Source organism: Lolium rigidum, chromosome 1 (assembly GCF_022539505.1).
Source record: "Lolium rigidum isolate FL_2022 chromosome 1, APGP_CSIRO_Lrig_0.1, whole genome shotgun sequence".
NCBI lineage: Eukaryota > Viridiplantae > Streptophyta > Magnoliopsida > Poales > Poaceae > Lolium > Lolium rigidum.
In genome coordinates, this window is record NC_061508.1 from 113389011 (window position 1) to 113403409 (window position 14399).

The 14399-nt window shown below is 49.6% G+C and overlaps 1 protein-coding gene across 1 annotated transcript; it reads left to right on the forward strand.

Annotated features, from left to right (window-relative positions):
- Positions 1-12243: 12243 nt before the first annotated feature.
- LOC124650252 (F-box/LRR-repeat protein 13-like) lies at positions 12244-14035 on the forward strand. Its single transcript, XM_047189799.1, has 3 exons — positions 12244-13200; positions 13294-13431; positions 13525-14035. The coding sequence occupies exons 1-3, from the start codon at positions 12244-12246 to the stop codon at positions 13927-13929; spliced, it is 1500 nt and encodes a 499-aa protein (XP_047045755.1). The 3' UTR covers positions 13930-14035.
- The last annotated feature ends 364 nt before the right edge of the window (positions 14036-14399 follow it).

Below are 14399 nucleotides of genomic sequence, written 5' to 3' on the forward strand. Positions count from 1 at the left end.
AAAAGAAAAGGGGACATATTTTAGTACTAGTACACCTCCATGAGGAGATAATTCAGACGCTTCTGATAGCTAACTTCTAGACATGGGAGGTAGGTATGCTAGATAGCAAGCGAAGCAATATGTCTCCTGGAAGTATTGGACCCACCCTTGATCGACAGAGAAATTGTTGCAAAAGAAGATCATTTCTTAGGAAAATAAGATTAGTGTACCATATGATTTTAAATCTGCATGAATGTAAAATAAAAGGGAAATTGGAATAGTTCATGCTGAATAGTACCATATGCTTTTCAGAATGACTTTACAGAAGAATTCTTTGATGAAAATTGTTACAGCATGATCAAACTTTATGACATAATCTACACGCAGTAAGTGCGATCAAACACTACTGAAGCATGATCAAATCCCAAGGTTTAGGAGGCAAAATATAAAATTCTCATACAGATCTGGACATAAAAATTTCCAATATTTTGCTAGCATACAAGCAAGTCTAGTAGCGCTACGTCATTACAAGCTAGAAGATATGTAGACAACAAGACGGTGGTCCAATTATGAAATTTCGAATCTGAACAACAAAATTGCAATCCTAGATCACATCTCGGACACCACCAGAACCTACAGCGGAGCCGTCTTGCAAGATTGGTTATTTCTACCACCTTGCAGCGTTCTGCAAGATGGGTTCGTCCTGCTGAAGACGAGGGGCGAGAGAGGTCTCACCAGCTATGCCATGTTTCCTGCGGACGAGCACGCTGGAGGGGACGAACGGGGCGGGTCCGAGTCGGTGCTTCTTGGGCGGAGTTGCCTCACGGAGGAGGACACGATGCCAGGAGGGCTCCGCGTCTCCCGGCCACCGGCGGCAGCAAATTCTGGTGGCCTTCCTCAACCACGGACGCACGCCGGCAGACGAGCTCGACGGAGCGCCGCGTGTCTTGCTAGTGACGCACGCGCGCTCCGGCGAGCAAAGCCGCCGTGGTTCGACGACCGCGCGAGGCCGAGACCTATCATCCTCGCTGCTGGTCTGCTACGGTGTGCGATTGGACTATGAAGGCTTGTGTGGATGCGGCGCTGGCGAGGGAATCAACCGGGAGCAGGGGCAGGACGTGCGGCGGCGGGTGGGGAGCGGCGGCGATCGAGGGGCAGCAGCTACTTAAATGGGGATGTTGGGTGATTTTGGCTGGGTGGATACGGGTATTGAGGAGGCTGTTTCTTCACTCGAGGTCGAGGGGACTGGCTGTTTCGCGAGGCGTCAGTGCATTCATTTTAGCCTGGTGAATTTTTTGCAAGCTTCGTTATTTACGGCGGCAGACTCGTACAGCTATCTACAAGCGAAAGGTATACATGCAATGCAAGTAAGTTCGTGGCTTTTTTTAGTCGTGATAAAATGTTGCAATGCAAGGTAATATCTACGGGTACTGAGGAGTATGCAATATGTGCTTTTACTTTTCATTTTTTTATGTCAATCAAATATGAAGTATATGTCAAAAGAATTATATCATTGGAAAGGTTTTTTGAATATGTATCTAATGGTATATATAGATTTTGTAGACATATAATTCATATTTTGTTGACCAAAATAATGGTTAAAGTTTATCTTAAACTGTGTGCGCGCCTGTTAAATCCATCGTGGTTGATATGGATATCAAGTTGCTTAATTCTGTGCCGGTTATCATTGCAACATTTTGAAACAACAACCGTTTTATTCAAATGTCACGGTAATCAATGATTAGTGAATTTTCATTTAAACATATTTAATGTAGATTAGATTATCTAAAACATTAATTTGGGCACGGGTACGTTATTTAATCTACTGCTAGAAGAAGGAAATAACTCGGTGACACGGCCATGGTTATCACTGAGATTGGAGACGAAGACGAATGGCCAACACCGACACTCAACACTTGGGGTTCTCATGGCCACACTCATGCCACCTATGACAATAAGCCTCCAGAGACAACAAGATCCGAAAAGACTTCAATATACCACTATTGTCTTTGCTCGATCCATCGACATAGTAATCTCCACTAACGCCTTCATCTGGGCCACTTGTGTGGTCGTTGTTGACTATGCCTGTTGTACAGTACCATCTTACCATTTGCGTTCAAGATAATCCAGCTCTCCTCCACCCCGGCTAGACTATTGTGACCACATGAATACCACCATTGTTTTCAAGTATGCCACTTCCACACATGTTTCTCAGTGCGATGATGAATCCTAAACTCTGCAACCTATCTAAGTTGAATCGACACCTTAAAGATTGATTTATACCCTAGGCCCCTACAGTAACCCCTATACCTCTAATAAACCCTAGACCATGAACCCTAGATACAACTTCGAAGTGGCACCTCCTTTGGGATCATATATATATAGCTAGCCCAGGAGTACGTCCTCGAGCCCCACGTCTGCGTAGCTAGACGATAACGAGTGGGCCTATTGTACCATTATCTCCTCTAATCGAGTCCGCAGATCGTTTTCCTATTCTCGTTTGGAAATTGTGGGTTTGGTATGAGTCTAGGTTCAAGCTAGTGCGATGATGTTTTGTTTTAGCTAGCTAGCTAGTGTGGGTACACGTGAGCAACTTTGGGCAAGCTGGTTCAAGAGATTAATCAATTGGCAGAACGGTAGCTGTAGGATTAGTAGCCCCTTCAAATCTCGTAGTATGTACGTACGTAATGGAGCGCGCGCGAGAGAGTACGGAGTAGGTGGGAAAAGGGTAGGCGCGAGATTTTCCGTGACGTGCACGATCGATTGATTTGGTATGTGACGTGCGTGAGCTAGTAGAGTATTGTGACTTTGTGAGTCGAGATGGAGAGAATACGATCCAGCGAAATACTCCAGCGAGCGACTAGCCGAGCGAGCGCGGCGCGCGAGAAGAAATTAAAGGAAAATGTTCTAAATCAGGCGGAGGCTGGAAACGCGCGGGGCCTCCGGCATCAGCTCGTGACGCGTGTCCTGCGCGGTGGTGAAAAAAATAAGCCATGCGGCGGGTCCCACCACCATCTCCTCCCATCGTTATCCTCTAGCACGCGATTTTCTCAGCCACGCAATAAAACAGGAGCTGCTGTCCCGCCGCCGCGCGCCTACCGCTTCCTCCGAGCACCGCCGCCGGGGAGGCCGCCCCGACTTCCACCGCGCCGCCATGTGCCCGGGGACCGCCGCTGCCGACCTCCAACCCGCCTCCCTGTACAGGGGGCGCCGCCGCCATCCACCGCGTCGCCCTGTGCCCGGCATACGGTGGCGCTGCCATCCATGGTTTGCTTCAGGCTGCCGGCCTCGAGGGAGCGCGCCGCCGCCTCCTTCCCCCACAACAGCAGCAGCAGCCAGAAGGCCACCATCTCGCGCGGCGCCGACTCCTTCCGCCGCCTCCATCCCGTGCGACGCTGCCCCTGCTGCAGTCGCCTGTGGCCGGAGCTGCAACCGGCGGCGGCGCTGCTGCAACCGCAGCGGCGGAGCTGCAAAGGGCATCGACGGTGCTGCAATCCCAATTTTGCTATGAGCGTCTCGCCGGAGCCATGACTGTGCTTCCTTAGTTCATTTTTTGGCTGCATTACTACGTATTTTAGCTTCATTACTGTTAAATTTGGGCTGCATTACTTCATTTGTTGGACAGCTTCATTTTTTTGTGACCGTGCTTCCTAAGTTTTATTTTGGGCTGCATTACTACACTTTTTTAGCTTCATTACTATGAAATTTGGGCTGCATTGCAGCAAGACAATTTCGTTTCTCGGCGAGGTAGGGGGAGGTGCTGCAAATGTTCAACGGTGGTGTTGTAAATGTTCCGTGGCTCTGCTTCTTTACTACATTATTTGTGCTTCAATGTCTCCGGCGAGACTCCGGCGAGGGCTCCAGCGAGTCTCCGGTGAGGTTGGGGAGGTGCTGCAAATGTTCAATGGCAGTGTTGTAAATGTTTCGTGGCTCTGCTTCTTTACTACATTATTTGTGCTTCAATGTCTCCGGCGAGATCTCCGGCGAAGTCTCCAGACGAGCTCCTCGTGTCTTTTTCTTTTTTTAGGCGAATCGTTTTGTGCTTCAATGAAGCAAAAGCGGGATATCTTTCTTTGCGACGAAGCATCGTCGGGATTTTGAGCTGAAAGTAGACACGTGTCGATCGGGGAAACAAAAGATTGGAATTTTTTAGACGAATCGTTTTTGTGCTTCAATGAAGCAAAAGCGGGATTTTTTTTGCTGCGACGAAGCATCGTCAGGATTTTGGCTGAAAGTGGACACGTGTCAATCAGGGAAGCAGGAGGCTGGAAGGAGTTTATCCTCCGGAGGATTCTCAGCAGTGTCCGAAATTAAAGGCGACATGCAATTGTTTGTTTGGTTCATGATGAATCAATTGATGTCCAGCGGCAGCGCGCGCGCGGATTTAATTGTTGCGTTCCATTTGAAGGAAGGATCCAGCGAATGGAGAGCGAAAATGCAGGGAAGCGCGCGCGGATTGATTTTGATTCGGTACGTCGTCGCAGCAACAGGCTGGTGGTGGTGGACTTGATCAAGACGTGCCGAAGAGGAGTGCACCGATGGCACAGCAGGGAAATTAATTAATGTGCTCCAGATGATCCCCAGGGACGCAAGGTCTTCATCCCGTCATCCCGTGGCGCACGCAGGACCATGGTTATCTATCTGCTCGGTCAACGGAGGATGTTTATCCGGTCAAGGGCTCCACCCGTCCACGCATCCACCCGCGCTGTATCAAGCCTGAAAAATACTCCAGCGGCCCGTCACACTTCAAGGTCCAGCCCACTTCATTACTCGAGCCCTTCTCTACAGTCTACACTCCACACACACACACAACGCGACCCTCCCACAAAAATAATCCACTCCCAAGAGGCGGCGGCGGCGGCGGCGGCCATGGAGACGGCCGAGCCGGCCAGTCCCGTTCCGAAGAAGATGAAACCAGCGGGACTCGAGGCGCCGGGGGGCATGGCAGCGGCGGGCCAAGCGCCGCCGCCCGAAGACGAGGACCGCATCAGCCACCTCCCCGACGTCGTCCTCGGCGACATCATCTCGCTTCTCCCCACCAAGGAAGGCGCCCGTACCCAGATCCTCGCCACCCGGTGGCGCCACCTCTGGCGGTCCTCCGCGCCTCTCAATCTCGACTGCGATGCTATCAGTATCAGATGGAAAAGGGAGATTCTCGTCGGCGCCGTGTCAAGCATCCTATCCGCTCACCCGGGCCCTGGCCGCCGCTTTTGCCTCGACGAGAGCTTCCGTCCCTTTCGCAGATCGGACGCTGCTGCCCTGACGGACTCCTGGCTCTCATCCCCCGCCCTCGACAATCTGCAGCAGCTCGAGTTACGCCATTACGACTCCTACCCGCCGCCGCCGCTGCGCGCAACTGCCTTTCGCTTCGCGCAAACCCTCCAAGCTGCCACCTTCGGAAGCTGCATCCTCCCCTCCTCGCCACCTCACTTCCCAAACCTTAAGCTGCTCACGCTTGAACGTGCCAGCATCTCCGATTGCTCACTGTGCAACATGATTGCCGAGTGCCCAACTCTCGAGTGCTTGCTGCTTCACGACATCTATGGCGTCCCTTGTGTCCGGATCAACTCCCGGAGCCTCAGAAGCATCGGCGTGCGTGAAGGATTAAGGCTCAGGCCAATTCAAGATAGGAAACATGAGCTCAAGGAACTAATAATCGATAACGCCCCTTCTCTTGAAAAGCTGCTTAATCTCAATTTAGCCTATGTCCTTCATGTAACCGTGGTCTCCGCGCCTAAACTAGAAACCGTAGGTTATGTTTCGGATTTCCATGGGGTTGACACAAACAGTCTCGTGTTTGGCTCTACCATTATTCAGGTAGCTGTCCATTTCTGTGTAGTTTACATAAATTACATGTCATCTGCATTTGTAAGTAGGCGCGCCTAATGCTGTTTTGTATGCGTAATGAAGGGATTGCAGCTTGATAGCATGGCTGCCAGGATTTGCAGTGTTAAGACTTTAGCCATCAACATGGGGAGTGCACGTAGTTTGAATGACATTATTGACATGCTGAGATGCTTTCCATGTTTGGAGAAATTGTACATTAAGGTGGCAACTTTTCTATTGATAATTCATTGTGTTTGTCTGCACTTATGTTTTACTAACTGTTCTCAAATCTAATTTGTATATATGCTTTTTGTAGTTTTTCTTGAAGAAGGAAATCCTCTGCCGTTTTGGTTCGTGCTGGCTACCTAAGGAACCAAGTCTTGACATCCCTTTAAAGCTGAAGAAAATAGTGTTGGACCGTTATCAAGGTACTTACTCATCAGGTTGTCGGGGCGATTACTCAGAGGTTGACTTTGCCAAATTCTTTGTACTGAATGCCACGCTGCTAGAATCAATGATATTTCGAGTTGACGCCCAACATTACAATGCGAAGTTTTTTGCACATGAACGGATGGAGCTTCAGTATGAGAAGAGGGCTTCAAGAGGTGCACAGTATCATTTTACAACTGACAGACGATGTCTCCGGGAGGTTGACGAGTTCAAGCATGCCTCTGACTTGGATTTAACTGATCCATTTCTGAGGAGGAGTTCCAGTGGGTCTTTCTGCCGGTTAGTGTAGGCCTCCGTTTTTATTTTCTCTGTTTGATGTTTATCATGACATTGTTTCTGTTGGCTTATGCTGATGTAAAATATGGCTGCGCCCCAATTTGTTTGGAAAGGAAAAACTGATCCATTTGTGTGCAGGTGTTAAAATTGGAATCGATCTGTTGCATGAGTTGTTCTCCCTTGTTATTTTTATGTTACACCCAAAGTTGATCAGTTGTGAGTTTGCTGTGTCTTTTTGAGTCTGTATTATCCTAGAACCTTATGACATTTAAATAAGCTATTTGTGTCATTAACTGTTAGTTTTGTGATCTACTATGTTATGAATTGACTTGCTAGTTTTAAAACGATAATATTCAGATATCAGAGGTTGCTTAGATTTTACTTTCTGTGCTCAATTACTAGTTTGATGTTTTTGACTTCCTTAGTTTTCTTTAGTGCTCTGCAATCACCTATGTTGTCAAGTAGGCTGTTGACCGTTAAAAAGTGTTGCCAGATGTTTGCTTTTATATTTGGTGCACTGAAGATGCATCGGTTCATGACTACATGAACTTAATTGTCTCCAGCTATACCTACAACTGTACAGTTCCCTGTGTGGTATGCTGTTTAACAGTGCGAATTTGGTCAAGTATTTGTTTTCCATTTGGTACATTGCAGATACATGATCTCATTACTGCATTAGATTATTGTTTTTTGCTGTCAAGCCAAATAATATTTTCTATGTTATGATTTGACTTTCTAGTTTTAAAATGGTAATGTTCAGATTTCAGTGGCTGCTTAGGTTTTACATTCTGTGCTAAATTACTAGCTTGATGTTTCTTACTAGTGTCTTTTTCTTTAGTGGTCGGCAATCCCCTCTGTTGCCAAGTAGGTTGTTGACCATTACAAGGTGTCGCCAAGTATTTGCCTTACATTTTGTACACCGAAGATGCATCAGTTCATGATGCAATTATCTCCAGCAATACCTACAACTACCTGTGCAATTCCCTGTGTGGTAGTCTGTTGAGCAGTGTGAAATTTATCCAATTATTTGCTTTCCACTTGGTACACTGAAGATGCATGAGATTGTTGATTCTTGGTGTCAAGCCAAATAATATATTTTTTTGAATTCATATCAGGACGCCATTTTCAAATCATTTCAGAATTTACATAGTATCTTGTTGCATGTGATTTTTCATGAACAAAGGGAAGCGCACATGTGGTGAAGTATTGCTATTTCATCATGCTCCAACTGAAATTATTTCACTAGCCTCTCTGGTTTCAGACTCGGTGTTGCAGAGGCGATGAGAATGGAGGAGGGTTATCCAAACCAGTATCCCCAGGTCTGAAATAGTGCTCTGATATAACAGCAAATCATAATCAACATGGAAAATGAAGTACATATATATGGAAGATATAAAAGCGAGTGATAATCAACACTGCATGCTTTATCCATGTTTCTTCTTGATTATCAGGCAGAAAAGCGGAATGTGATGTACCTAGGGCGCCACACAAGACAAGATAGGGACTCAACCATTTCTTGGTATAGGCCCTCAACCATGAATTCGATCCTTTAATTCTTATTGTGCTACTGAGATTTCAGCAGAAAAATAATGGTCCATCAAATGATCATGTGTGTGAGAAAACATGTTTTAAGTTTGAGCGGTAGCGATGCCCAAATGTTTGTGTTAACTGAAGTGCTTGTTTTCTTTCTTGTGAATGTGTCACATACAAAATGCTCTTTACTCTGTGTTGATGTTTTTCAGCCATTGTGGCCACATTACATAAAACTTAGATCCTGGCCTGTTTAAGTCAATTTTGTGAGGAAAGGGCTAGCTGCATTCAAAATTCTGACACACCGAGCCATTTGGCAATCAACTTTGTGTTAATGTGTAGGCTCTAATTTGTATAAGCTGCTGTGACATAGTTGGTGTTAGCTGAACGTTTTAGATTTCTGTAACCACTGTTGCAAATAGGCTTCGCCGTGGAGGTACATATCAGCCATTTGGAAACTACTGAAAGCATCTCTTATTTGGAAACAATTAGGATTTCTGCATGGGAATAGTTAGGCAATTCTCTCCAAATATTTCTTCTTTTGTGCCATCTCATGCATAGGAGCTGTTAGCACGAGACAGCAATGGGTCTGTTTGTAGGGGTGCCAGAAATGGTGGGCGGCAGTGGATATTTGAGTGAAATTATACTCATATAGTTGCATATTAGGCACGCCGACGATTTATTTGGGCAAAATGGGTGCGTCCACATGTGTCAACCTATCACTGATTGTTGCCATCCATGACGATACATCAAACCGTTACAAGAAAGTCGTTATGGATTGGCATATTTCTAGTTGTTCTACCTCCAGACGGCTTGACACCCTTTGATTAGGGCGAGAAGGCAGTGACCTTCTTTGGAGGTGGAACTCATGGCGTGGCGTTGCGGCAATGTTTGGCCTCTCCCCGGGTTGAGGACATGGGCGGACGCAGCGGGGGGGCCGAGGGGGCCGTGGCCCACCCAGAATTTGTGAAAAAAAATTGAGTACCCCATAGAAAAAGCCCAATTATCCCAAGTGTACCGAGACGAGGAGTCGAGGTCACGACTCACGAGCAATTCCAGGCTCTGAGGCTCCCTTCTCCCAGTCCCAGGTCGCGATTCCCTGCCCCCGAGCGCCCGAGCCCCGACGGACCGCCGCCGCCCCGAGCCCCCGAACGACCGCCGCCGCGGCCCTGGCGCCGCCGCCGCAGGCCCGCCCTCGACCTCGACTCGACTGCCTGTCCCGTCCGGCCAGCGCTCTCTTCCCTCACCCAGCCCCGGCCGCCGGCCGCCGCGCGCCGGCCGCCGCGCCGCTCTTCGCGCCGATTCGCCGTCTCGCTGACGACCAGGACCAGGTGACCTGCGCTGCCGCGCAGCCACGCTCTGCCGCTCTCTGCCTCTGACCCTCTGACCCTCTGTTAGTTTGTGAGTTTGTGTGGAACAAATAAAATTGCAAATATTCTCTCTGTTTGGACGTTTGGTAAATTGCAAATGTATTATACATGACTGATGACTGTGTGTAACAAATAAAATTGCTAATGTGTTAATGTTTCAATTGTGTAGAAATGAAGAGGGATAGCAAAATTGCGCTTCTTTTTTAGAAACAAGCATCAAAGGCAAAGAAGATTGCATCTTCTTCAATACAGTTAGTCATACATGATGTAGAAATCGAAGATGGTGGGCTTTGATTTCGAACCTCCGGTCAAATCCGATATTGAGAGTGAGATTGAAATTGGAGATACAACAGCACATCCACCTTCACCGGAACAACCAAATGCAAGGTCATACTCCTATGATGTAAGACTCTTTTAACGTTTTAAACTATTTGTATTGTAATTGTGCATATTTAATATATGTATTGAACTCCAATGTTTACAATGAATTTGTCTTGTATATGGTTCATTAATTCATTATGCAAAGGTTTTTCACATTTTGGGGGTGCGCAAAAAAAAATTGAGGTGTGCCCCCCCTCCAATTCTTTCCTGCGTCCGCCACTGGTTGAGGAAGTTGCGAGTTTTCTCCGGTGGCGTGTTTCCTTCACAGCTTTGCCTCTTCTCCGATCAGATCACGGGGTTGAGCGATGCTCAAGTGCGGCTCATTTCTTGTGTTTCTATCTCTTTGGTTCATGTATTCGTTGCTCCTAAGCTGTTTTTCAGCATCATGTAATCTCTGGATGTTAGGGGCTGGTCTTAATTTTTTTTTTAGAGAATAGAAGCTGATGTAAGAAAAATAGCTAGCTGGATTTCATCACCACTCCTGAGAGCATCTTCAGCTGTTGGGGCTTCCCAGGCCGAAATCCGGCGCCATTTAGCGCCGGATAGATGCAAAGATTGGCCTGGGGAAGCCCATTTTTCCGGCGGCGAGCTCAGGACGGATGATTTTTTTTTTTGACAAATATAGACGAATTCAGATAAAACTAGACGAAATAAGTTCAAACATAGGCGAAATTTAGAGATATTTATCATATATAGGCGAGTTCGTACATATATAGGCCGAATTCGTAATATATTTGGATTCGGCCTGAGGGAAACATTAACTAAAGCTAGAACACGGCGATCTACATGCCGAAATGGCGGTAGAACGCCGTGTAGTCGCTACCGTCGTCGTCATTGCTGGAGTTGCCAACGTCCTTGGGCAGCGGCGCCTGCTTGCTGCTCTGGTCGGCGTCTCCGTACCAACGGCTTGAACCCTGGCCAGGGTCGCCGTGCGGCGGTGCGGCCGATAGAGCTCGTTGTCGATGCTCTCCTCGAGCTTGATGAGCGGCACGAGGGCGACGGGTGCGATCGGTGCAGCCGGTGTGGCTCGGGCGGCGCGTTGCCGCGTGGCCGCCAGGTCGAGCAGCCGCCTCTACTGCTCCGCCTCCTGCCTCTCCCAGTCACGCCTAGACCATGCGAGCGCGGCGTCCATTGGGAGCACGTTGTCGACGGGGACGAGGTCGGACAGCGACCTTGCGATCGCCTCGACCACCGCGGCGTCCTCGGCCCGCTTGGCCTCCTCTTCGGCGAGCTGGGACGCGGCGGCGGCTGCTGCGGCGTCCTTCTTGGACGTCTTCCTCTTGCGGCCGCGCGAAGGAGACGACGACCGGGCCCTCCCTCGCGGATGACGAGGGCACCGCTACTGCGCCCTCTGGTCGGCGGTGGAGAGGACGGCTCCTTCTTGACGAAGGTTGGCGTCGCTAGTGGAGGAGCCGCCCCGCCGGACCTCGACCCAGACGACAAGGACGACAGCGCCATCCGTCGCGGCGTCCAGGAGCTACCGTGTCGGCGCGACACAGTAGGCGCCACCGGCGGCGGCATCCCCAGTACGGGGAGTTGCCACCCTCGATGTGCGCGAGCATGTTCTCGAGGGTGCGGCCAGCCCGCTCCACCAGCGACAGCGGCCGGCGGCTTTGTTTCGCGCGGGAGGAGGGGGGGCCTTCGTAGGCGGCGAGTTCGCGCTCGTACCTCTGCCGCAAGAATTGCGTCCATGCCTCGTAGTTGTCGGGGAAGAACCTCTCCTCCGCGCGATGCTCGTCGCTGAGGGTGACGAGCACCGCGTCGATCTCCGCCTCGAGGGCGGCGCGTCCGATTGGCGGCGGCGGGATCGAGACGCCCCCGCGCTCAGGCGCCACCCTCCGGCGCGGGGTAGCCCGCCGCGTGCAGCAGGCTCCCCTCCCATTGGTGAAGAGAACGACGGTCAAAGCCATTGTTCGCCGCGCCGTCGGCGAAGTTCGCCATTGCTTGATGAGATTGGGGAGAGAGGTGGTGAATAGGGAGGTGAATGCGGCCAGGCGCGGTAGTTCTGCAATAAATAGAGTGCGACGCGCGTGAAACCGAGGCGACAACGAAGCTTAACGGCGGCAGGCTTTTACAGCGCGCGGAAGACGATGCGATGAGGACGACGATCGGCCTTTCTAGCCGACAAGTCAGGGCCACCAGCCACGCGTCGTTTCGTCCGGACTTTCCGAGCGCTCCCTGGCTATCGGGGATGACTTAGCCTTCCCGGCTGGATGAAAGGCCAAATGCAAAGGAAAAACTAAAATCCAAGGGTGCAACTAAATTTTTTCGTTCATCCAAATGAAAAAAATAGGTGCTGGGTCTTTCGCGGGGAGACGGCTGCAGATGCTCTGAAACTGTGTAGTTTGCCGCAGCTCGATCCAGCGGCCCACTCCGCACACAAGGCGACCCTCCCGCAAAAATAATCCACTCCCAGGCGGCGGCGGCGGCCATGGAGACGGCCGAGCTGGGCAGTCCCATTCCGAAGAAGATGAAACCAGCGGCACTCGAGGCGCCGGGGGGCACGGCAGCGGCGGGCCAAGCGCCGCCGCCCGAAGACGAGGACCGCATCAGCCACCTCCCCGACGCCGTCCTCGGCGACATCATCTCGCTGCTCCCCACCAAGGAAGGCTCCCGCACCCAGATCCTCGCCACCCGGTGGCGCCACCTCTGGCGAAGCTCATCAGCGCCGCTCAATCTCGACTGCAACGCCCTCAGGAGGCCGGCTGGGAGCTCCGATATTTTCGAGAGCGCCGTGTCGAGCATCCTGTCCGCCCACCCGGGCCCTGGCCGCCGCTTGTGCCTCGACGAGACCCGCCGGCCCTATCCCCGCTCAGACGAGGCCCTGGTGGACTCCTGGCTCTCGTCCCCCGCCCTCGACAATCTGCAGCACCTTGAGCTACGCCATAATTACACATCCTCTTACCCCTCCTACCACCGGCCGCCGCCCCCGCCGCTGCGCGCAGCAGCCTTCCGCTTCGCGCGCACCCTCCGAGTCGCCACCTTCGGAAGCTGCACCCTCCCCTCCCAACCACCTCACTTCCCAAATCTTAAGCTGCTCACGCTTGAAAAGGCCAGCATCTCCTCCGATTGCTCCCTGCACAACATGATCTCCGAGTGCCCCACTCTCGAGTGCCTGCTGCTTCACGACGTCTATGGCATCCCCTGTGCCCGGATCAGCTCCCAAAGCCTCAAAAGCATCGGCGTGCGTCTTGGATGGTTCAGGGTAAGTGAGGATCAGGAGCTCGAGGAACTCGTAATCGAGAACGCCCCTTCTCTGGAAAAGCTGCTCAACCTCAACTGCATACATGTAACCGTGGTCTCCGCGCCTAAACTAGAGATCCTGGGTCGTGTTTCGGATTCTAACAAAAACAAAACCAGATTGGTGTTTGGCTCCACCGTTATTCAGGTGGCTGTGCATTTCTGTGTGTTTTTACATAAATTACATATCATCTGCGTTTGCAAATGGCCTAATGTTGTTGTCTTTTTATGCTTGGTGAAGGGATTCCATGTTGATAGCATGCCTGCCAGGATTTGCACTGTCAAGACTTTAGCTGTCAATATGGGGAATCAACTTAGTGTCAAGAAGGCTATTGCGATGCTTAGATGCTTTCCATGTTTGGAGAAACTGTACATTAAGGTGACGATTTTCAATGATGATTCATTTTGTTCGCATGTCCTTCTGTTTTACTTACTGTTCTCAAGTCTACTTTCGTCTATATGCTCTTTTTAGTTTTGCTGGGAGAAGGAAATTATGTACAGATGTACTACTATGAGCATCTGGCGAGATATGATGGAACCAAGACTTGACATCCCTTTAAAGCTCAAGAAAATAGTGTGTGACCTTTATCAAGGCTTTTCCTCACAAGTCACGTTTGCCAGATTCTTTGTACTGAATGCTACGGAGCTAGAATCAGTTATATTTGAAGTTGAAGACAAATATTACAATAAGGAGTTTTTTGCATACCAACGTGCGGCGCTTCAGTATGATAAGAGGGTTTCAAGAGGAGCTTGTTATCAATTTACAACTAGACGATGTCTTCGGGGGGTCGACGAGTTCAACCATGCCTCTGACTTGGATTTAACTGATCCATTTCTTAAGAGGGGTTCCAGGGGGTCTTCCTGTCGTTTTGTGTAGGCCTCCATCTTTTATTTTCTGTGTTTGATGACTGTATTGTGGCATTGCTTCTGTTGGCTTATGTTAATGTAAAATGTGGATGTGCCACAATTTGAAAAAGAAACTGATCCGTATGTGTAGGTGTTGAAATTGGATTTGATCTGTCACCTGAGTTGTTCTCGCTTATCACTTGCGAGTTTGCTATGCCTTTTTCAAGTTTGTGTTATCATGGAACCTATGGCATCTAAACAAGCTATACCACCGTTAGGTTTGTGGTTTACTATGTTATGATTTGTCTTTCAAATGTTCATATATCAGATATTACTTAGATTTTACTTTCTGTGCTAAGTTACTAGCTTGATTTTTTTGTCTAGAGTATTTTTGTAGTTCTCCGCAATCCCCTCCGTTGCCAAGTAGGCTATCGACCATTACGAAGTGTTCCCAAGTATTTGCTTACATTTGGTACACAGAAAATGCATCCGTTCATGACT

Excerpts from the sequence above, each read along its gene's own strand:
- LOC124650252 (XM_047189799.1), top strand. The coding sequence starts at position 12,244 with ATGGAGACGGCCGAGCTGGGCAGTCCCATTCCGAAGAAGATGAAACCA. Across the intron at positions 13,201-13,293 it reads TTGGCTCCACCGTTATTCAG|GGATTCCATGTTGATAGCAT; the intron begins GTGGCTGTGCAT and ends TGCTTGGTGAAG. Across the intron at positions 13,432-13,524 it reads TGGAGAAACTGTACATTAAG|TTTTGCTGGGAGAAGGAAAT; the intron begins GTGACGATTTTC and ends TGCTCTTTTTAG.